At 35.0% G+C, this 25,759-nt stretch overlaps 1 protein-coding gene across 31 annotated transcripts in view; it reads left to right on the forward strand.

Moving 5' to 3' along the window:
- The window catches only part of SOX6 (SRY-box transcription factor 6), a 692,888-nt gene that overhangs the window by 517,072 nt on the left and 150,057 nt on the right, over window positions 1–25,759 (forward strand). For 20 of the 31 annotated variants that reach the window (XM_033206899.1, XM_033206900.1, XM_033206901.1 and 17 more), the window contains one exon: window positions 18,975–19,098. The exons of 3 other annotated variants lie outside the window; for them this stretch is intronic. In XM_033206899.1, the coding sequence (XP_033062790.1) occupies window positions 18,975–19,098 (124 nt within the window). The remainder of the gene's footprint in view (window positions 1–18,974; window positions 19,099–25,759) is intronic. 8 more of the 31 variants (XM_033206912.1, XM_033206911.1, XM_033206907.1 and 5 more) reach the window with 1 other exon arrangement.

Raw genomic sequence — 25,759 nt, forward strand, 5'->3', positions numbered from 1 at the left:
ATCTAACTCATGAAGATGTTTTGAGAATTAAATGTGTTAATGCATGTAAAGCACTTAAAAAAGTACCTGGCACATTGCCAATACTATATCAGTGTAGCCTTTATTACTATTATCATTATTATCATCACCAATATAAGTACCACAGTGGCTTGAAACTGTATAATAGTTGGGTGCAGTGGCTCACGCTTGTAATCCCAGCACTTTGGGAGTCCGAGGCAGGCAGATCATGAGGTCAGGAGTCTGAGACTAGCCTGACCAACATGGTGAAACCCTGTCTCTACTAAATATAAAAATTAGCTGGATGTGGTGGAGCGCACCTGTCATCCCAGCTGTTCAGGAGGCTGAGGCAGGAGAATCACTTGAACCCGGGAGGCAGAGGTTGCAGTGAGCCAAGATCATGCCATTGCACTCCAGCCTGGACGAGACAGTGAGACTCCATCTTAAAAAAAGCAAAAACAAAAACAAAAACAAAAACAAAAACAAAACAAAACAAAACTGTAAAATAATATGACAATGTTGTAATGTCATAAGTCTCAAATTAGATTAGTATGTGTCCTTAGGTCTTTGGTCTGTCCCTTTTATTTCTGTGCCTGATAATTCAGAAATTTTACTCTTACCCTCCCTTAGATATTTTAGTGAAAATATTGGTGTTTGTGTCTTGAGAGATTCTTCTCTAATCACTGTTCTTATAGAAAACCTTTATAGGATAGCATAGACCCAGCTCTGTTCCTCAGAGTTTTTTCTCCTACCTACACTCACAAACATGGTTTGGTGATTCTCAAGTCACATACACCTACCACCCCAAAATGTATTCCTTGAAAAGCAACTGTAGCAGTGGGGTAGGGCCACCCTTTCCTTCAGGGCATAATGAATCTCTAGAGAAGGAGAACATGAAGAATACATATCCACAGATACCATGATTCTGAAATACTCTCCAAAAGGGGGTGTGCCCCATTTGTTTAGGAGAGCACCAAACTATTTTGAAATACTGGGGTTACTGGGGTTTGAGTTAGATCTTTTAACTTCAATTCACTTATTCCAGGGCATATTTTACCATATCACAACTGTCTCTGAATGAATAATATACTTTTTAACTGTTCATTAAAATAAAACAATAAAAGAAGGATTGAAATCTGCCTGCTCTTGCTTTGCTCATTTATATGCTAGTGTCATGCCATTCTGAGAGATCAGCTTGTGAAATGAAGGAATAGGCTACTCAGGTTTACAGTACTTGATGGATTTTGTGTGTCCTTGTGATATAAAGTTGCTTTTCATTCAAAGCTAAGAGCAGGTAGGACAAGGCTGTCATTGTGACAAGTTAGTATAAATGGAACAAATAAAACAGGCAACCTGATAGCTCAACAGGGATTCAGAATGAGCCCAGACTTCCCAATGGAACCCCTGTTCTGTTTAATGCTAAAGTAGAATTTCCCTTTTTCTGAAGATGATGTTAATACGTACCCACCTTTACCCACAAAAGAAAAAGAAAAACCTTTATCATGCCAACATCTTCCTAGATACAAAGATAAGCTTTTTCTGTCTTTCTTTCTTTTTTTGAGACACAGCTGTACAATTTTGGAAATTATAGGCTGAAATATAGGCTTGAATTCTGGCGCTGCCACTTGCTTGGTATAGTCTTAGATAAATTACGTAATTTTTCTTAATCGCAGTCATCCCATATGTAAAATGGGAAAGTAATGTAGTAATGCCTACTTTATAGGACAATTTAGAATTTTTCTACTTTCAAAAATATTTTTTCCTGCTTTATGGATATATAAATAACATACAATAATTCATTCATTTTAAGTGTTTGATGAATTCTGGAAGTTGTGTAGAGTCATATATAACTTTTAGTCCTGAAGAGTTTCCTTGTGTCCTCTGGAGTTAGCATCCTCCACTGAAACCCTGGGACTATTAATTGATATCACTATATTTTTGCCTTTTCTAAGACTTTTGTAAATTGAATCATACAGTAAGTAGTCTTTTCTGTTAGATGTATTTCATTTATTCTTATATTTCTTAGATTTTTTCATGTTATTGGGTATGTCAATATTTTGTTACTTTACATTGCTAAGTAGTATTCCATAGAATAGACTTACTGTAATTTGTTTAGCCTTCCTCCAGTTAATGGTCATTGAGTTGATTTCAGCTGTTGGTTTTTAGGACCAATGTTGCAAGTCTTTATGCAGACAGTTTTCATTTTTCTTGTGTAGCTAAGAGTGGATTAATTGTAGGGCTTTATGGAAATTGTGTTTCTCTAAGAAATTTCTGTAAAAGAAAGTGGCTATATCATTTTTAATTCCAACCAGCAATGTATGAAACTTCTAATTGTTCTGCATCATCACCAACAGTTGGCATTATTAATCTTTTAAATTTTTACCATTCTAGTGGATTTTAGGGATATCTTTTGGTTTTGATTTTCATTTCTTGGGTGACGGGTGATGTTGAGCATCCTGTCATATACTTATTGGCCACTCATATATTTTCTTTTGTGAATTGTCTATTCAAGTCTTTGATTCCAGTTTTATAAATTTATTTGACTATTATTGAGTTGTAACAGTTTTTCTTAATTATTCTGAGTACAAGTCCTTTTCTTTTTTCCTTTTGGCAGATATTGTCTCTCACTTTGTGGCTTAGCTTTTTAAGTATGTCTTCTAAAGAGCAAAGTTTACAATTTTAATGACACCCATTCTGCCATTTTTTTTTCTATTCTGGTTTATGCTTTTGTTCTGTTTTTAAATGTTTGCCTATTGCAATGTCACAAAGATTTTCTCTTATGTTTTCTTCTAGGTGTTTTCCAGTTTTAGGTCTTATGGTTAGGTTTTAGTTCATTTTGAGTTAAATTTTGTGTGTAAGATACAAGTCCAGACTTCTTTTTCCCATACAGATATCTATTTATGGAAAAGCCTATTTTAAAGATTTTCATTTTCCCATTGAATTATCTTGACATCATTATGAAAATCAATTGACCAAATAGGCGTGAATCTATCTCTGGATTCTGTATTCTGTTCCACTGATTTATATGTCCATCCTTATACCAATACCATCCTAATACCTAAATGGCATTATGGTAAGTCTTGACATCTTCCCATACTTGACCAATTTTATTTTTTAAATTGTTTTGACTATTTTTTCCATATCAAATTTAGAATCAGCTTCATACTATATTCAAAATGTCCTGCTGGGATTTTGATTTGAGTTGTGTTGAATCTATAAATCAATTTGAGGAGAATTGCTGTCTTAACACTATTGTGTCTTTCATTCCATGAATGTTATATGTCTCCATTTATTTTAGTGTTTCAAAATTTTCCTTTGTAATTTTCAAAAAATGGTATATATTTATGGTGTATGATATGCTATTTTGATATGCATAAACATAATGAAATTGCCAACACAGTTAAGCAAATTAACCTACCCATCACCTTTTATAGTTACCATTTTTGGGTGGTAAGAACACTTACACTCTACTCTTAGCAAATTTTCAGTATACAATACAATACTAACTATAGTCCTCATGTTGTACATTGCCCTTATAATGTTTCATGGCTTTCAGTGTAGAGGTTTTACAAACTTTGTTTAAAATTTTCTATTTTATTTTTATGCTAATGTAAATGGAGTTATAATTTTTTTCTAATTGTTTATTACTAGTATATAGAAAGTCAACTTATTTTTGTTATTGACCTTTTACGTTGTGACTGCTTAATTAACTGTTAGTTCTGGCCACTTTAAAAAAATTCTTAAGATTTTCTATGATCATGATTATATTTTTTGCAGATAAAATAAATGTCACTTCTTTCCACACTGTGTACATTTTATTTATTTCCCTTTGCTTATTGGACTGGCTAGGGAATCCAGTACAATATTGAATAGAAGTGGTGAGAGTAGACATTATTGCCTATTTTGTCTGATCTTAGGTAGAAAGCAAGGATCCTTTCACCATTGTTGATTATGATGTTTGCAGTAGGTGTTTCAAATATAGTTTTAATCAGATTGAGGAAGCTTCCTTCTATTTCAGTTTGCTGAAAGTTATTTTTTTAAATCATGAATAAGTGTTCAATTTTTTCAAGTGTTACTTCTGCATCTATAGAAATGACCTTATGTTTTTGCTCCTTTATTCTCTTATTAAGATGAATTATATTGATTGATTTTCAAAGTTTAAAACAACCTTGCATTCCCACAATAAACCTCTCTTGATCATGACATCTTATCCTTTTTATGTACAGTTACACTTCATTGAGTCTGCTCACTTGTATGCTTTTTAAAACTAGTACCTTAACCCTTGGGAAAATAATTCAATTTACATTTTGTTAAAAACTGTCTTTGTAAAGCTCTGTATATTATGAGGAATGTGAGTGGAGAAGTTATTATTTTCATATTAAAAAAAGAATAATAGAAGATTGATTTTAATGTATGTCACAGGCATATAAAGTTGTGATGGGAAGCGGGGAAAAAAAGAGGATGAGAGGCAATTATCAGAAAATAAAATTTTGTATCAGTTTTGCCAGAAGTGAGATTTGCTTTCATCCTCTTTACATGATGTAGGTTTATGTTTAAGAAAACATATTTAGACTAAAGTTGAGGACAGAAAGAGGGTATGTTTGTATTCAAGTTCTACCTTAAAAAAGAGATAAAGATGGCCAGGTGCGGTGGCTCACACCTGTAATTCCAGCACTTAGGGAGGCCAAGGCAGGCAGATCACCTGAGGTTGGGAATTCGAGACAAGCCTGACCAAACATGGAGAAACCCCGTCTCTACTAAAAAAAAAAAAAAAGAAAAATTAGCGGGGCATGGCGGCACACGCCTATAATCCCAGCTACTTGGGAGGCTGAGACAGGAGAATCGCTTGAACCTGGGAGGTGGAGGTTGCAGTGAGCTGAAGTCACTCTATTGCACTCCCGCCTGGGCAACAAGAGCGAAACTCTGTCACAAAAAAAAAAAAAAAAAGAAAAGAAAAGAAAAATAAAAAAGATAAAAGAAAACCGGGAAACAAAAATGAAAATCCCTGAACTTGGAATTCACATATCTAGTCACCAGGTTATGTCACCATTGGCAAGTCGCACTATCCCTATGCGCCTCAAGTATTTCGTCTGTCAAATGTAGTTGTTAGGCCTAAGCCATATTCTGGGTAGGGAAGGAGAAGACATATATATATTTCAGAAAAAGCTCACTAGAGCTTCTCTCCAGGTTAGAATCACCAGATTACATAGTCTCTAAATCATTTCTATCCCTGAAAATCTGATTTTCTGATTTTGTGAGACAAATAAACTGGAGACTAAAGACCAACTTTAATTTGGTCATTCTCAAGTTCTGTGACCTTGGCAAGTCACTTCTCTTTGGGCCTTACCTTTATTATAAGCCATTTATCTGGCATTTTTGTTTAAAATTAAGGTATTGGAAAAGTGGCTTTCTAAAACTATTGCAGTTCTAAAAGGCTGTGATTTTAAAGTGAGCTAAATACATGAATATTATACATATGTATATATGTCAAACATGGCAAAGAACTTACTGTAGTGAGACAAATAATCATCATTACATTTTTATGTGAATGTATTCAGCATCCTTAAGCATTATGAAAAATATAAACCAAAGTCCACATTGTTAAACCTAGTTCTAATTTTTAATGGGAAATGTATATTTTCTCTCGAACATATGTTGAAATGCTAGCTTTGTATAATATTTGCTCTCAACTTGTAATACAAAAATCTAAGACTTGTATATGCTTTTCTAGGATATAGTTTTCCTTTGTTATTTACAGTCTGTTGTTAGAAAGCTTCAAGGGATATAGGGCATTAAAGCACCACATCTTTAACTAGCTGGGACATAATACATGATTTGAGTTCCCAATATTTTCTAACAGTAAGGTTTGTTTATTAAAGAAACCACATGCTGTGACTGAATCAGTCTAATAGAAGCCAAGTTTGAATTTGAACATTCAAATGTATGTCCATATATTTTGGGCATATATCATACATAATGATGTGGGGTCTAGACATCTTTCTGGGTTTGTTTATGTCTGTTATGGATTCCCCTAATTATGCATGCTGTTTGAGGGAGACCCCATGGATTCAGCTTGTTTATTACACACTTTCTATATTTTAAGACTAACTCAGAGTTCCAAGCGGCATGTATGTTCCAACTTGGAATATTATTTTCTCCCTTTCCAGTTTTATGATGATGATTAAGGAAAAATAAAATAAGATTTTAGGGAATAATGACATGTTCGAGAGTGGCTAACAATAATCCTTTTGGCCGTGTTTCAAATACAGTTTTGTAATCTTTATGTTTATTATACCATTCTTCCTAACATTTTTGACAAGTTTGAGTTATAGCATCTGTTTTCTTATTTTTAAATCACATTGTGTACCATCTGTTGTTTTGTTATATTTGGGCATAATTTTTAGAACTTAATAAATGTAGGTAAAGACTTTAACCTTCAGTATTACCAATTTTACAGTTATGTATACACAGTATATTCAGAATGCTAGAGGTGAGTAAGTGTACATGAAGGATAGATTTTAAGTGCAAAAACAACAAAATCAGTTTCTAGTTAATATTAACTTGGGGCAAGTAATTCATGATCACTTGACTAACAGCTTTTGTTGTTGTTGTTAAAAATCTCTCCCATTAATATTTATTTTACAAAATTAGGCATTTCTGTGTATAACTTCTTAATTTTAAAGAAACTACTATTCATATTCTTTGAGTACAAAGCTATTTTTTCATCAAGTGAAATAAAGAAATCAAATAACATGATAAGAATTTGCAATAAATATTGAAAGAGGTTGGATTGTTATCAGAATGTATCATTATGGGTATTTTTGAGGGGGTGATATAGCACTTGATATAAATATTCATCATGTTCTTAAATCTAGAGATATTCCATGATTAGGTGATTTTATGCCTGTTTATGCTGGCAGGAACAAAAGAAACTTTAAAAATAGAAAGCATAAAATAATTTAACCACCCACTTAAAAGATAAATTGGAATAGATGTTTTCCAGGGGAGAACATGCTTTCTGTATAAAAAGGGCTAATGAAACAAGAAGTCATCTATTCTTGATTTCTTTAGGCAACTAGAGCTTTGTGCCTTGTCTAGTTTCTGTGTTTTAAGAGCTTGTTCTGTGTAGCAGAAATAATACAATAAATGGGTTTAACCACATTTGTCTCAGCTAGACAGTCTGCTTTGTCAGAGATTGCTGGTACAACATAAACAAATTATGTGTTTGTAGTGCTTTTCAATGAAAGCCTATCTAACAGAGCTGAGATTGTGTTTCAGCAGCTGTAGATTTAATCTCTTACCTGTCAGTTAAAACAGGCATTTCCTGAGCCAGATAAGGACTGGTTGTAGAGCAGGGAAGTAGTCACAGCTGGACAAAGACCTATTGTTATTGGCTGATAATTTCTATATAGATTCAACTCCTTATTTTACCATGGAAACTACAGTCATAGCGCAGTATTAAAGGAGCTAACCCAGCCTTTTAAAATGTTAAATCAAGAAGAGTTAAAGAGAATCAGAACTGGACTTTGTGTCTTTCATTTGGGGGAGTTGTCATGTGGAACTAAAAAAAAAGTCTATAGCTTTGATCATCACAATTTTAGATCACTGTGGATGTTATACTAGGGCCGTGGAAAATGCCTGTTCACAGATATGTAACTACATTCTTGGGAGTTCAAGTTGTAATACAAGCTACCCAAAGCCAAAAATTTAAATCTGTGGATTGATGCTTTGCCATGTGACTCACATATCATGGGTATTGTACTACAAGTGCTGAATATTCTAGAACAGAACAGACCTAATGTTAAATATATGTTCTGTAATAACCATGTGAACTTTTCTACACTTCTTCTTTCCCTGTATCCTAATTTCCAGTAGGAAAAATACAGTTATTACTGTAGCTATTGGAGAATTGGAGAGTAGAGAATAATGGCAATTAGTTAAATAACTTCACTCAAATAAACTTCCTTCCTTCCTTCCTATGATTTCTTTAAGAACATGTGAAAGTTTCAATGTATGCATTTCCCGTTTTGAATTCTGAGTATTTCTGTCTCTTGACCTGAGTGAACCACTATCCTTCCACTTCTCTTTGGGCTTGAGTTTGTATTCTTTTTCAGCTGTGATTGCATTGAGTTATTGATTGTATTGGGTTGCTGCTTATTAGTCCTAAACAATGCTATTGACTTGTTGTTCTTTGTAACAGCGAAAATGTGGTAAGAACAAAGACTTAGAAACTATTGAAAGCAAATGGAGAAACATCGTGGTAAAGGGTAGTAGGCAAAGAGGATTCAGGGGTATGTTAAGAACATCTTGTGGAGGGGCAGCCTAGGCTAGGGAGTTTGTGCCTTATCTTTAATACGGACATTTCTTTATTGTATCTAAGTTATTTCATATGAAAATAGCACTAAATAAAAGTATAAAATTAAAGAAAATTGCCTTTTAAAAATTAGCATGTTAGCTTATCCTTATAATCATCTTCAGCGTCAACTTGTTCATTAAATGGAGATAGCAGATATAGGAGTGTGTGTGTGTGTGGTGTGTGTGTGTGTGTGTGTGTGTGTGTAATGTACATGCTGGGAGTGGAAGGCAGGGGTTGCAGGTTATGCTCCAAAATGACACTACTGTGCACGTCATTAGCTTTGTACTCGACAATGGCTAGACTGTGATAAAGATTGAAAACCTGAAGGCTATTTGACTTGGGGTTATAGTTACTGTTTATGCCTTTCCTTGGTGTCTAGTTTTTATAAACATTGCCTTACTTTATCTCCCTGCCCCCCAATCATATGTACAGGTACTATCTCTCACTGATACTTCCAAGGAGGGACAATTTGCCATGGCTGAGTCCCAGCTGTCAATAGCTTAGACATCTTATTTATGTCCTGGTTAGAGTTGCCACACTATGTTTTGCAGGCCTTCTTGCTCGTGATTAAACTGCTTCTGCTCTCCATGATAGCTGATGTTTAAATGCTTTTCTGACATTCATTCAGTATTGCATAATAAGCTCACAGTGATATAACAACTTTTTAAATATTATTACTTTGGAAAACTGTATTCTTGTCTCTTTGGGTGAGAATATCTTATCATTTCTGTCTGTAAGGATTATAATTGATGATGATGAAATATTAAAGAAGCTTAGAGGCATCTCTAAATGATACTATAGAGGAATTTCAACAGATGTACTAGGAGTACTCAGCCATTAAAAAATCTTTAAATTAATAAAGTCAATTTTTATATTTTCTTACCAACTGGTGAACTTCAAAGTTAGACCACAGCAGGGCCAAAAGAAAAGATCACTATAAGGAAATATGTTTGGACTAGATTTGCCTCCATTTAAGAATTGTAAATGGTGAATGGACTTTGACTTGATTCAGCAGATTAAAAAACCATCAGAATTGTTATGGCTTCATTTTTAAATAACATAGAATACAAGTTCTTGAATACATTTATATAGCAAATATTTGTTGAGCCCCTACTCTGTGCAAAGTCTTTACAGAGCCCTTGAGAGATAGAAAATCCTTGCCTTTAAGTTACTTGTGCATAATTTTAACAAGACCCATAGTTTAAGATGTAAACCTGCATTTCTGGATGAGGAATTTAATAATTGAGCTCTGGTCATTGCTAACAGAATAAGGTTGCATAAAATACTTCAGAGGTAAAAGCCAGATTGCCTTCATTGCGGGTCAAAAGTTTATGAAAGGTTGATATCTGAATTTGGTTGTTAAAAAGAAAGGAATGCCATATTCTTCACCAATATTACTATATTTAAATGGCATTTATACAAAATTTGAAAAAAAATTTTCATTTTGGCAAAACACGTTGATCATTGTGTTTTTAATGGGGCTTCTATTTAGGAATGACAATCATTAGTCTCTAATATGTTTCATACTTCTCTGGAAATAAGACAGGGTGGAATAGGAAACATTCATCTTCACTAGTCTTCGGAAATAGCTAAAGTAATTGACTAGTTCAGTCTTCTGTGATGGCCTGGTGACCACTAACTGTGACTATTTGCATAATAGTCAACTCTTCACTTCTGTAGTGATAACTGTTTGTATCTTATTAAAATTAAGACTGTTTTAGTTCTCTTGACTTTTCCAGAAGTTGCAAAAATTGAGATTTGCTGTTCTGCTTTAACCAAACAAATGCACACATGGGGATAACAATATGCTGAGTTTATGCAGATTTTACAGCACGAATCTGAATAAAATACCCACTAATAGATCCTTAAGGAGTAATAAACACACATGAATTTTCCTTAGTTGCACTTTAAAGTGATTTTAACATACTACTAGACCTTAACAATAATATTTAATTGACAAGATTATGCATTTGTATGGATTGAAAAGGTGGTAGAGATCTAATTCCAAATGAATCATAAATTTTACTTTTGCATAGCATGTTTTATTAATTTCTTTATGGCCAGGATATTCTATTTCCCTCCTGGTGAGAGTTTCTTAAAACATAGTAAGATAATTTAAACACATTTAATTAACATTTATCATCCTTTTTATAAAGAAATCTGACTTATGTTTTCAAAAGTACTCTCAATTTTTTTCTGGGGTGTAGACCATAGATAGTGTAGAATGATACTTAATGGAATTTTTGCTATAATTTGGTTTTCTTTTTAAGCAAAACTTTCTCTGTTGACCTTATTCCAAAGTAAGCTGAAAACTGGATAATTTGTACTAATATGTAAGTGAGAACAAACCTAGTACCACTACCTGGAAAAACAAGGCTAGGGATGTCCTTAAGGCACCTTTATATTTCTACTGCCCAGCACAGAACCAGGTATATAGTGATAGGTTCTCAATAAATGGCTGTTGAAGAGTTGAATTAAGACAAGCACTGCTGTCTTCTCTTTTGGAGTAGCATGTTTCTCAGGAGTCTAATAGGTCTAAACTAACTTTTTATTTATATAAGTATTGAGCTCTTCATTTTATGGAATAAGGGGACAAATAAGTAAGAGGTATTAGGAATTAAGATTATGTTAGTGCTAAATCCATGTTCTTTTCTCTGAAAATTCAATATTAAATAGAGCATGTACAAATGAATGAGAAATAAAGTAATGACTTTTGACTACATATGATTCTAGAAGATTAATGAGATATTTGTCCATTTAAAAAAATGCAAATAAAGTGAGTACATACAGTATGCTGAGAGTATGCTTAGTATACACAGTATGCTGAGAATACAAAAAGAGATGTTAACACAAAGGACAGGATTGGCCCTTTCGGGGCTATTAACATTTCTCTCAGAATATGTACCTGAAGATGTTTAAAACATGTACCGTTGGCCGGGCGCGGTGGCTCAAGCCTGTAATCTCAGCACTTTGGGAGGCCGAGACGGGCGGATCACGAGGTCAGGAAATCGAGACCATCCTGGCTGACACGGTGAAACCTCGTCTCTACTAAAAAAAAATACAAAAAAACTAGCCGGGTGAGGTGGCGGGCCCCTGTAGTCCCAGCTACTCGGGAGGCTGAGGCGGGAGAATGGCGTAAACCCGGGAGGCTGAGGCGGGAGAATGGCGTAAACCCGGGAGGCGGAGCTTGCAGTGAGCTGAGATCCGGCCACTGCACTCCAGCCCGGGCGACAGAGCGAGACTCCGCCTCAAAAAAAAAAAAAAAAAAAAAAAAAATGTACCGTTGACCTGATAGAATCATTGTATTCTTACTTACAAAGATTATTTATTTCCTGTGTAACTATGGAAGAGAGGTGGAAAGTGCTAGACTGTGAAGTGGATTTTAAATAGCTATGGTAAAGCACCAACCCAGCAAATGAAACTGCTTTGTTTGCATGTTTTACTCTTGGTAGTTGGGCAAGGACATAGTAAAACTAGTGACAAGATATATGTTTTTCATTTCTTTGAGTATTTTAGACATTTTGTTTAGTATATTAAATAATCTAAATTAGAAAAGAGAACTCACTTACTGTACCTATTTTTTTATTTTGCTTTAAACCAACTTTTTATTGAAGTATAATATATTTATACAGAAAAGTGTGTATATATATAAATGTGAAGTTAGCTCTTTATTAATATTTTAACTAAAATATATGACTTTGAAGACCAAATCCTGAGGTTGTAAAAGGATGCTTTTAAACTATAACATCTTGAATTCATTCTACTTTTTAAGGCGTTTACTTGGCCCTTTAATGAGAATTTTGAAGAGTGCTAGGAATAGCATGCCAAATCCTGGGAACACATTACATTATATTAGAGATGGATATTAACAATGGTTGACAAAGTGTTTTGTATCTTATCCTGATGGGACCTGAGAAAGGAAAGACGAAGAGGGAAGAGGAGAAGTTATGAGAGAGAGAGAGAGAGAGAAAAGAGAGAAGGGGAAGGGGGAGGGGAGAGAGAGACAGAGGGGAGGGAGAGAGACCGAAAGGGGTGGGGGAAGAGAGAATAACCTGCCAATAACAAATAACAAACAAACAAACAGAAGCAAACAAAGCTGAATCCTCTTCTGAATGCAGTTACATTGTTTATACAATGTATACCCATTGGATGATGGAATACACCTGGGAAGATGGGACTCTGTTCTCAAATGCTCTAGAAAATGTGTGTCCTAAATTTGCTCTTGATAGGATTCTAGTATTCTCCTGTTGGGCTAGCTAAATTCTCTGGAATCAGAACTTGATATATTACATTAGCGGTAGCAGCCATAGATTTGCTACATAAGACACATGAAGAGCAAACAAGATTATATCAAGATGTATTTAAAAGTCATTTTTAAGTTCTCTTCTGGAATGAGAATGATTACAGCTCCGTACCTTTTGTAGTTGCATTAACAATTCTACCCTATGAAAATTGGTGGTCAGAAGATCAGATCTGATGCCCTAGTTCATTGGCTCTCAGTCATTGATCAGTTAATACAAAATACCTACTATATTCTTAGGCTTGTGATAAGAGCTACAGGATATATAGAAATATAAATGGCACAGGCCATTTGGGACAGTCAACTTACTTGCTAAGAGATGATTTGTGATTTATGAATTAGTGAACAACAAAGAATGCAGTATACAATTTAAGGCTTCTTTGTGTACTTAAGGCTGTGGCCAACCAAGAGAAGAAGTTCAATATGTTGACTACTGCATTATGCTTTCTAAGAAAGGGCAAAGTAGGATATTAACATTTTAGAAAGATTTTAACAAAAAGTTTGAGACTAAAAGCATTTCTGTTAAGGCATGAATTTATCATATCGAGTGAGATGTTTTTCCTCCTAACCTCCAGAATTAACTAAAGTCCATATACTGTGGATTTCCATGCACTTTTTGGCAATAGGAAGACACATTTCTGACCTTGAAGGCTTTTCCTATGAGTTTTCTGGGGACTTCATTTCTTTTGCTTTAGATGCTGCAGCTTTTAGAGTGGTAATACTTCATGCAAATGAGTCAGCTATTCTTTGCCATAAAGAATATGGTCATTTCGAAAACTGATCCCCATCCCGTTTCTGTCTGCACTTCTTGCATGTCTCTCTCTCTCTCCCAAGGTCGCTTTTTCTGAACTCTCTATTTTCTCTCTTTCCCTCCCTCTCTGTCATGGTATACACACATTGGAAACATTTCTTTCAACAGTTTAAGAAGCTCCCTTCAATTAAATCACATAAGGAATTATTTTCTAAAGTATTTAAAAATCCTCATTTTTGCACTATCTTTAACTCAGTAATAGACATTAATATGTACATGATTTTCAATACAAATATTTATTTCCCATCACTAAAATAAGTTAAATAATCTTCATGAAAGAGAAAATGAGCCCCGCCGAGTGTCACTCTGTTTGCATATTAGCACGTAGCCAGGTCTCTGCCAAGTTGCTCTCTGACTGACTGCTGCAGATGCTCTTTCTCAAGTATTCTGAGTCATATCTTTACTGCAAGTCTTCGGGGACAAACAATAGCACCTGTTCCTCACAAGATATCAGGCCAGTTAGCCCATTCATGTATCTTTAATGAAGTTCTGGGGCAGATGGCAAAAAATGGCATCATCAACAACTTAGCACAGAGAAAACAAAGGGGATAAGTGTTGATGCAACAGTGCTGTTTTACGAATTGGAAGATACAAAACTTAAGTGTTTCACTCACATCTGTTGCTGTCTTGATTCTCTGAAAGATGTGAGGAACACCCTAACAATTAAAATATCTGGGCATGTAGCCTATTTGATCAGGAATATATTCCCTACCCTCTCCAAAAGGGAAACACTTTGGTCAGGGATTGTGGAAGTTTAGAATTAATGGACAATTGTGCTTTGGGGTAGTTTATTCCTTTCATGATACACTAAATTTCCCCCTTGATGGAGTTTCTGGTTACTTGGTAGTCATTCAAGTGACATACCCAGCCAGATAGTGCTTACTTTCAAAGTGATAAAAATAACACAGTTTTCATGCTCAGAGATATATTTTGGCCACATCTAGTTTTGCTCTTTGTGCTAACAAAATCGGTTTTACTTCTTCATCTATAGGATAATTAAAGAATCTCTGAATTTGTGATTTGAGAATGTTACACTTTCAAGAAAAAAAGATGCTATTTGAAATTTTGATAACTTCTTGGAAAAGACATGTGGAGACTGGTCAGTCTTTGATGGAGTGAGGAGAATTCTGTTATTTTTTATTCTTAGTAGAATATTTTTGGGGGTTGCTGTTTCCAATGTGATTGCCTTTCCTGGCATGTCACCAAATGGGAAAACGGGATGATGGGAAAGTAGGGGAAAGGCAGGATTACATTATTCATAGCAGGATGGGGCTTTTCTGTATCTTCCGAATTCTTTATCTGCCCTAAGCACTGGCACTCAGTGCAGTGACTTTAATGCACAACTTCCGTAAAAGGAAAATATCCTGGATGCTTGTGTGATTCTTAGGTGGCCACCAAGCCTCTTTCCTTGTCTTTTCCCCTTACCTTGCTCTTGCTTTCCATTTCTGTTCCACATTCAACCGACACTCTTTTAGTAAGTATAATAAATGGAAAGCTATGAGAGGGAAAAGTTGTTGCCGTAATTTATACGTTCTGCTAATATCACTTGCATTGGGTCATATTGATGAGCATTCTATAGAAGATGGCATTTAGAAGTATTGATAGACCCTTGTTGCCTTTGCTTGTTTGTTTGTTTGTTTTGTTGTTGTTGTTTGAGATGGAGTCTTGCCCTCACCAGGCTGGAGTGCAGTGGCATGATCTTGGCTCACTGCAACCTCTGCCTCCTGGGTTCAAGCGATTCTCCTGCCTCAGCCTCCCAAACAACCGGGACTACAGGCACGCACCACCATGCCCATCTTATTTTTGTACTTTTAGTAGAGATGGGGTTCTCACCATGTTGACCAGCATAGTCTCAATCTCTTGACCTCTTGATCCACCTGGCTCGGCCTCCCAAAGTGCTGGGATTACAGTCATGAGCCACTGTGCCCAACTGCCTTTGCTTGTTTTAAAGACATAATTTCTTTAATACACTAGGGCAGCCATCCCTAACCTTTTTGGCACCAGGTACCAGTTTGGTGGAAGACAGTTATTACACAGACTGGGTAGGGGAGGGGAGATGGTTTCAGGATGAAACTTTTCCACCACAGATCATCAAGCATTAGATTCTCATAAGGAGCATGCCTAGGTCCCTCACATGCGCAGTTCACAATAGGGTTGGTGCTCCTATGAGAATCTAATGCTACAGCTGATCTGACAGGAGGCAGAGCTCAGGGGGTAATGCTTGCTTGCCCACTGCTCACCTCCTGCTATGTGGTCCAGTTCCTAACAGGCCAAGACCTGATACTGGTCCACAGCCCAGAGGTTGGAGACCCTCTCAAGTCTCTCAAGTTATCAAATAGCCTCTGGGGTAATATTTAGTATTTGAAGTTTTTAACATAGCTTTCTTTGCAGAGTATGAGGAACAGAAATGAATTTACCTAAATTCTTACAGCTTATGTTAATATGAAGCACCTACAGCTCTTTGGCATTAAAAATGAACCCGAGAGTTTGGTTAGTTATATCATGAAGATGGAAAGTTACAAAAGGAGTAACTTAAGACACTACGATTCAAGAATTAAGGTCTGGTTTCTCATTGCTATTGACCTTTTTCTGTTGTCTCATGATCTGAAGAGCTTGGGTGACCAATATAAAATAATGTTTTCATTCTGAGATGCTGTTAAATAACACCAAAGAGCCCCAAATACATGTTCAAATGAACATGTATTCCCACCTCTTCTTTCTCATGGTTTTCTAAATACTTGGGATGGGATAATGCTCTGTGAGGCATGTTGTCTGCTAAGCATGACAAGCCTCTGCCTGCCAAACTGAATTATTTAGTTGGCTCGTGTTTTCTTTCTTAAAGTACAGTTATGAGTAAGATCAACTATTGCTTGTTTTATTGCTTGTTTTATCAGTAATTTGATAATTTCTAGCCCTGAATATGCAAACCATATAAGAAAAGAACAAGGATCTAACAAGAATTTACTGTGATATTGCATTACTATTATGTCAGGTACTGTGACACAGGAGTTACTTTTGTTGTCTGTTTAGTCCTTACAATAATCATGTAAGGTAGTATAATTAGCTTCAGTTTTTACATGAGAAATAGACTCAGAACAATTAAGTAACTGTTCAAGATTACAGTCAAGAAAATAGCAGCATATAGATTTAAGTTCAGACTTTTTTGCCAACAAGGCCTTTAGAGGCACCTAGTAAATCCTCAATAAATAAATGCATGATAAATGAATAAAGGAATGGTTGTAATCACACTATCATCTTAATGTTGATTTTTAAACAATCAGAATTATAAAGTTGGGAAGGCCATAAGGTTATTATATAATCAGATTTTTCGTTATGTGTTTGCTTTACATATCTCTAACATATGGGGTTATATAGCCTTTCTTTACTTAACCATCTCTAGGGAAAAGATACATACCATCTCTTTACTCAGAGTGACTATAGAATAGTTTATTACTAGAAAGTTCTTCTTTGAATTTCATTTCCATGAAATTTCTTCTTTTGAGCCTAGTTCTGCCCTCTGTTAACCATTCAGTCTTAATCCAATCCTTCTTCCATACATTATTCTTTCAAGTATTTGAAGATAACCTTACCTCTTTTATCTCTCAAGCTAAATATTCAAACATCTTCAGCTACTTCTCAATAATAACATAATAAATGTTTTTGAAATGAAAGAAATAATAAATAAATATAATATCCAGACTCCTCACTTTCTTATTCTCCCTTTTTAGAGTATAAGCCATCTGTGCTATATTTTAGGTACATATTAGGGCCATATTTCTGGAGGAAAATGAAATTATTTCCTTTGATGTTCTCTTGTACCAAACAATTGTAACCCATATACGAAAATACTGTGTTTTATTTTCTGGCATAGAATAGTGCCCTCGTCTCTGACATCTCAGGTTTGCATCAGGGTCCAACAAGCTGGAGGTGAACAGCAAGCCCGGTGCTTTTCTTCAGGGTTAAAGGCAAGACCTGGGCACTAGGGGATCAGCTCCAATTTAAGCAAGCTGAGTTTGTACTCTAATGTACGAAACTTGGGCTTACCTCAGCTAAAATGGAAGAAATAGCTGCTCAAAGCTAGTTTATTTCACGCCCCACTGGCAAGGTAGTAATTGCACAAAGACCTTTTTATTATAAGTTGATTTTCTTGAGAAATGAATTCAGAAAAATCCTGTAAAGTGTTTATTTTTTGCTTGCCCTTTATTAACCCACATCTTAGGGCTTTCCCTAGAGAAAAACTGTTGGAAAATGAAACCTCTTAGACCCACACAGAAGCATTTTTTGCACTGTGTCCCTGGCTATGAAGGGAACAGGGACAGGACAAGGCAAGTCAGTGCTAATTAAACAGGGTCATTAGCCAGTGTATGGAATTTTGCCTAAAGAGAAGATTTAGAAATTTAGACAGGGAAGGGTTTGGGGTTGGAAGAATTACTGGTAAAGGTTTTTATCTTAAATAAGATATAATGTAGCCTTTTTATACCAGTGAAAAGGCTAAATACCCTGTTTGAACTTAAAGATAATTTTTTGGGTATATCTTAGTTTTGGTCTTTAAATAAGAAAAGTCCTATATTCAACCTATAAAACTGTGCCCTAAAGCCAGGACAAAACCTTCCTGTCATGCTATCCTGGAATTCGGGCAGCATGCGTAGAGTAAAGAAGGGAGCTAGGAAATTAAAATGTAATTTTCACAAGCATGATTCAGTCATAGCTCTTATTTTCTTTATATGGAATACAAATACTGATATAGAGTAAATATTTTTCTATTTTGCATTTTTGTGCTCTTTGATACATTTATTGAGGTCAAATGAAATTTGATGTAGTAGGATTTATTATGAAATGCTCTCTGAATACAACTCCATAATTACTGAGCTACATGGTAGTGCATAAAGCTGTAAAACTGTTTAGCCAGACAAGCAATTTATATGTTACATCAAGGTGTGTATGGCAAAGAATATTACTTTAATTGGGAGCCAAGATGTAGTAGCCTTAAATCTGAAGAGCTATATGTTTAACATAATGCCGTGAGGCTTTGAAATAAGATACCTAAACTGGGGAGATGCAGCTTTTAGAATATATAACAATTAGACATCATTTTCTGACCATGGATACTAAATACTGTTTTTGAAAGAAAGCACAGAATGCAAAGCAGTTGAAAGGGCAAAACCTCTCAACATTGTACAGTACTAGAAGAGGCAAACTTACTTCTTCTAGTTCTTTGTTTAAAAGAAAAAATAAAAGGGAAAAAAGTCAAGAGAAAGGAAAACCATTAACCACAGTTTGGTGGAAGCAGGGATGAGGCAAATTCACAATGAAGTTACGTCTTCGGTATGCTATTAGCATCTCAGAAAAGAGATTTGGTGGATTTTTACTGAATTTTCTCACATTGCAGATTTGGCATGAGGTTAGAGGTGGGTGGCTGTGTGGGTACCAGCACACCACCAGGAGTGAAAAACAAATTCTTCTTGGCATACATTTGCTCCCTGTCTGATCATAGGCTCTCTTCTGTTTAGCAGGTTCAGGGTCACATGCCTCCGCTCATGATCCCAATTTTTCCACATGACCAGCGGACCCTGGCAGCAGCTGCTGCTGCCCAACAGGGATTCCTCTTCCCCCCTGGAATAACATACAAACCAGGTAAGTAGAGAGGGATTTAACATTCTTTTGGAAATGCTCAGATCCGCATGTTTTTGCTTAGTATTCCAACAAACACAGGGGCATGTGAGGGAACTATGAATAAAAATATCATAAAAGCTTATTTTAAAGTAAAATTAGAATTGGGAAGAGTGGGCATTGTAATAAACTAATTGGTTGCTAAAAACTTTTACTTTCTCTTCTTCCACTTGAGTATGTCTTGAATTCACAGATAAGACACTACTTTCCCTGGGGACTACAATGTTTTTGTCAGCTCTCTCTCATACTTTTGCTGTGAATAATTGTTTTTTGGTTAAAGATCCTTTTCTCCTTGTGAGAACTGTTATACTCTGGGAAAGTGATCACATACAGTATAAAATGTTATTGTTTGTTGTCAGACTTCTCTTAGAAAAATAGTTAAAACTAGACTGATTTAATTAGCTTACCACTAATAGGTAAAATTGTTTTTGATTTTCATCTAAATAATGAAGTATTCAGTATTTTTTCATTCATTTTTAAACCTCAAAAAACAGGTCATGTAACCTTGCAGTGAAATATGTTTTAAGATGATTTAGCAAATGTTATGATTTTTTCTTTTTTCCTCTGAATGTACTGGACTCCTGGGGAATCCAATTAGGTTCATAATGGTTTGAAGCTTCTTTCAGAACTTCCTTGTAAACAGGGCTTTAAATGTTTAAAGATATGTTGCCAAAGGAATCCAATGTAAGAAGATAGTCAAGTAAATAAAAGTCAACCTTAATTTCATTTGTGCATTCTTTGTAAGTGACCTCAGCTCAGAAGTAGTGACCTTGTTCTACTCATTAATAATTTCTGTGTCAAGTTCTTTTTAACATATTAACCTGATTATATTAACCATCAAATCTGAGTACAACAAATCTGCGTGCAGCAGTTTCTTCGTGTATGTGTTTTATAAAGTGAACAAAGGCATTTTAATATGCTTAAAGCAATAATAAAATATAAATCACTTTACTAAAATTCTAGAGAACAGAGCTTACTAAATAGCATAAAAACAAGCCTAGTGCATTTTAGCATCTGTTTTAATTGCTTGTTGCCATTGATTACTCTTTTGTATTTGATAGAGAACTTCCTTCTTTGTAAGAAAAGGTAGGATGTCTGTGGCAAAACACGAATGATTCAAGGAGTAGAGATGTTAATGAGATTGGCGAGTTTAAGAGCTGTCTGAAAATTCTTCACATATAAATGAATCAACTTGTTACCAAAAGGTTTTTGGATACCTGAGAGAAAATTATGTCATTCAAATTGTTAAAAATTCATTTTTCTAGAGCATGATTTTTAGAACAAGTTATACTTACCTACTATGAAATAGACATATTTTTTTCAGAGAATATTGTTTTTTCAGTGCAGTGGTTCAGTCTTCCTGTGGTCTCTATAAGTCATTCGAAACTACTTCTTCATTTCGACTTCCTTTGGAACATTGAAGTAAACCAAGTTTACTGTTCTATTCTGAATTTGAGTTTGACACTCCTGTACCAGTCCCAGAAATATTTTAAATGAACTATATGTGGAAATTCTCTATTTGACTTCAGTGTTTTCGAAGTTAAATTTATGCACATTTCAAAATCAGGTATCCATCTTATTTTCTGTTAGACGTAGACATCTTGTAACTATATTACTTGCCTAATTTTGTTGAAACAATGCTGCCACTTTTCATGGAGGAAGATATTGTTATATATATAGTGATTTTAGACCATTTTTCAAAAGTCTTCTCAAATGGCATTAATGGGATTATAATATGTAACTGAGAAAAACAGAAATTGTGACAATATTGTGCAGAAATTAGTTACTTCCATTGAACAAAGGGCAGCTTAGAGTTAATGTCCTGGGATAACAAAGCTGTATTTGATTATGTTGGCTAAAACTCTGTTGGGTAAGGCAGGACAATGGGTTTGGAGATGTAGGAAGAGTTTTAATTATAAGGAAGGTGGGTTAAAAAAAAGTGTTTACTTTTGTGTGACTCCTAAATTATGTCAGACAATTTAATTAATCAGAACTCTTATTCTTTCAATATTTTGGCTAACCTAGGCTTTACTGTATATGAAAAATATGTTTAAAATTGATTAAAATTATATGTTCTTATGCTATTAGTAGAGAAATTACATCCTCAGGAGACTTAATCTATGCAGTGTTTTTATCATTCACATGAATTAGGTGAAGAGACTGCTATTGGACTGGAAACTGGACAAGTACAATACAACTTATTTTTGCCCCAAACTGAGCTAGGGTAACTTCACTTGAAATGTATGTGAGGGCTGGGCGTGATGGCTCATGCCTGTAATCCCAGCACTTTGGGAGGCTGAGGGGTACGAGGATCACTTGAGCCCAGGAGTTCAAGACCAGCCTGGACAACATAGTGAGCCCTTGTCTCTAAAAAGATTAAAAAGTTAGCGAAGCATGGTGGTGTGCACCTGTAGTCCTAGCTACTCAGGAGGCTCATGTGGGAGGATTGCTTGAGCCCAGTAGGTTGAGGCAGCAGTGAGCCGTGATTCTGTCACAGCACTCCAGTCTTAGCAGCAGAGTAAGACCCTGTCTCAAAATAAAATAAAATAAAGAAAAAAGAAAAATGTATGTGAGACAACAATGACTAAAGTTTTGAAAGAAAATGTTGAATTGGTGGCATAAATTTATATTCTGGTTCCCTAAACAACAGGATGAACAAGTGCTACCTTGGTCTTTATAAATTTAAAAAAAAAATTTCCTTTTTTTCCCCTTTCCATTTTCCCGTATCTGAAATGATTTCATAGTATTTCTGCCTTCAGCTGACTGAATAATTGTCTTGATTTCCAGAGAGCAAAGACTACCTTGGGGGGACGTTCACTGTTTGTTAAAGTTGACTGTTTCTGAATCCATGTGAAGACAGTGTAAGCAAATACATTTAGGGTTATAGGCCTTCACTCCCCACCCCATGATTTGACCTGTACCTATGGGCATTTCAGAGTCCCAGCATGTAGTAAACACTAGGCAAGCTCTCCCACCTCAGTGGGTTGCTGAGGGGGCATGTTGCCCACAGGGATTGTTCAGCTCCAGGACTGCATCTTTCAGATTGTTTTCTCTAGAAATAGCTTTATTGAGTTTTAATCCCTATTTTTTTATTTTTATTTTAGCATTTTACAAGTTCTATAATTAGAGACATATTTCTTGATAGGAACTCATCATCAGAGCCCAGAACATAAACCACAAACTTTTGGTTGCTTTGCTCTTTCACATTGTGATACAGAGAGGTGCAGCAATCAATAGTAAGATAGATATGTTTGAGCACAAATGTTTGAGAAAATTAAAAGATAAAGCCTCTTTCACAGTTGCCGATGTGTATATCAGATCAAGATCAGCTTGCCTGAAAAGCAGAAATGATGAGTAGCCCCCTTCATACTTCAGACTTGACTTAGCTGACCCATTGCTTTATGTAGTTGGAATTTTTTTTTATATGATTGCTGCTAGAAAGCACCCTTTAAGTTTCCTAAGAGGTCCTAGGAACAGGATGTTTGCCTGCTCCTGGGTCTTCCATTTACTCACTAGTTATAATATGATAATATATGATAATAATAAGAGCTAAAGCTTACTGATTGGTTACTGTGCCAAATACTGTGCTAAATATTTCACATGGATTAGTCTGTTTCATCCTTACTTGAACATATAATTTAATCTTGCTGAACCTCAAATTTTTGTCATCTAAGAAATGTGTCATGATTTGTTCACTACTCAATGTGGATGTGAAAATTAAATTTGGTAAAATATATAAAAGTTCTCTGAAAATGATAAAGCACTAAGATTGGGAGTAAAGTCTGATGGTGAAACTGAGTAAATGTAGCCTGTTAAACTACATCCTTATCCTTTGGAAATGCAGCCTAAAAGCTGAGTGTTAGACTGAGTCATAGTATCCTTCTGCTCAATGACCAAAAACAATTTTACAAGTATACCTAATATATCTTTTTTATTGCAGTAAAATATATGTAATATAATATTTATTATTTTAGCCATTTGTAAGTATATAACTCAGTGGCATTAATATATTTTCAATATCGTATAACCAACACCACAATCCATACCCAAAACTTTTTCATCATACCCAACAAAAATGCTGTAGCCATTAAATAACTCTCTCTATACCTCTACCCTTAGTCTCTGGTAATCTCTATTCTATTATCTTTCTCTGTGAATTTGCCTATTGTAGGTACTTCATATAATTGGAAAAATACAATATTTATCTTTCTATATCTGGCTTATTTTGGTAAGCATAGTATTTCAAGGTCCATCCATATTGTAGCATATGTTAAAATATAATTTTATTGCTGAATAATATTCCATTGTGTATATATACCATATTTTGTTTATCTGTTCATCTGTTGATAGGCACTTAGTTTGTTTCTACCTTTTGGCTATTATGAATAATACTTCTATGAACATGGTTATAGAAATGTTTGTTAGAGTCCCCACTTTCAATCCTTTCGGATATATACCTGTGAGTTGAATTAATGGATCACATGAAGTTCTATGGCTACTGTTTTCCACAGTAGCCATGCCATTTTATATTCCCACCAGAAATGTAAGGGGATTCCAATTTCTTCACATTCTTACTAACACTTGTTATTTTCAATTAAATTTTTTTTTTATTATCCCAGTAGGTGTGAGGTGGTATCTCATTGCGGTTTTGATTTACATTTGCTTAATGATTGATGATGCTGATCATCTTTTCATGTGCTTATTGGCCATTTGGATATCTCCTGTGGAAAACTGTCTATTTAAGTAGTTTGCCCATTTTTGAGTTGGGTTTTTTGTTGTTGTTGAGTTTCAGTTCTTTGTGTACTGTGGATATTAATACCTTATCAGATATATGATTTGCAAATATTTTCTCCCATTCTGTAATTTGTCTTTTAGCATTCTTAGTAGTATCTTTAATACACTAAAGTTCTTAATTTTGATGGAGTGAAATTTATCCATTTTTCCCATTGGTGCCTGTGGTTTTGATGTTGTATCAATGAAATCATTGCCAAATTCAATGTCATAAAGATTTATCACTATGTTTTCTTCTAAGGGTTTTTTTAGCTTCTAAGTTTGTGTCTTTGATCCATGTCTTTGATCCATTTGAGTTGATTTTTGTATATTGTGTAAGGTAGAACCTTTTTCTGTTGTTTTACATCTTTTGCACGTGGATGTCCAATTTTCCCCACACCATTTGTTGATAAGACTATCCCTTCCCCCGTTCAATGGTTTTTGCACCTTTGTCAAAAATCAATTGACTATATATGTAAAGGTTTTAATTTTGAGCTTTCTATTATATTTCATTGGTAGATATACACACACACACACACACACACACACACACACACACACATATATATATACATCTCTCTCTCTCTCTCCTTATGCCAGTACCATCCTGTTTTAATTGCTGTAGCCTTGTGGTAAAGTATGAACTGTGAGCTTTCCAACTTTCTTCTTCTTTTTCTAGATTGTTTTAGTTATTGGGACCTCTTGTAATTCCATATTAGTTTGTGAATTGGCTTTTCCCTTTCTGTGAAATAGGTTGTTGTAATTTTGATAGGGATTGCTTTGAATCTGCAGGTTGCTTTGGGTAGTATTGCCATCTTAACAGTGTTAAATCTTCCTACCATGAGCACAGATGCTTTTCCATTTATTTATGTCATCTTTAATTTCTTTAAAAAATGTTTTATAGTTTTCAATGTACAAATCTTTCACCTCCTTGGTTAGATTTATCCCTAAGTGTTTAGTTCTTTTTAATACTTTTGTAAATGAAATTGTTTTCTTAATTTTCTTTTGGGTTGTTTGTTGCTGATGTTTAGAAACACAGCTGATATTTGTGTGTTAAGCTTATACTCTGCAACTTTGCTGAATTTATTAACTCTGGTAGCTTACTCAGGGATTCTTTGGGATTTTCTATATATAGGATTGTGTCATTTGCAAATACACATAGTTTTACCTCTCCCTTACCAGTTTGGATGCATTGTATTTCTTTTTCTTGTCTAATAGCAGTGGCTAGCACTTCCACTAAAGGTTGAATAGCAGCAGTGAAAGTGAGCATTATTGTCTTGTTCTGGATCTTAAGGGGAAAGCTTTCAGTCTTTCACCCTTGAATATGATGTTAGTTGTGGATGTTTGTTTGTTTGTTTAACAAGCAGGGTCTAGCTCTGTTGTCCAGGCTGGAATTAAGAGGTATGATCATAGTTCACTGAGGCTTTGAGCTCCTGGGTTCAAGCAATCTTTCTACCTCAGCCTCCCAAGTAGCTGGGACTATAGGCACATGCCACCACACATGGCCAGCTGTAGGCTTTTTATAAATAGGTTTCATCATGCCAAAGTCTTTTTCCTCTATTACTAGTTTTCTGAGAATTTTTATGATGGAATATTAGATTTTTGTCAGATGCCTATTCTGTGTCAATTGAGATGATCATGTTGGATTTTTTTCCCTTTGTTCTGTTAATGTAATGCTTGACACTGATTTGATCCCTTGCATTCTTGGGATAAGTTCCACTTTGCCTTGGTAAGTAGTTCTTTTAATATGCCATTCGATTTTTTTGCTAATACTTTGTTGAGGATTTTTATATCTATATTTATATGGGATAGTGGACTGTAACTTTCTTTTCCTGTGGTATCTTTATCTGGTTTT

The sequence above is a fragment of the Trachypithecus francoisi genome, unplaced genomic scaffold, assembly GCF_009764315.1.
Source record: "Trachypithecus francoisi isolate TF-2019V2 unplaced genomic scaffold, Tfra_2.0 Lachesis_group8, whole genome shotgun sequence".
Classification (NCBI taxonomy): Eukaryota; Metazoa; Chordata; class Mammalia; order Primates; family Cercopithecidae; genus Trachypithecus; species Trachypithecus francoisi.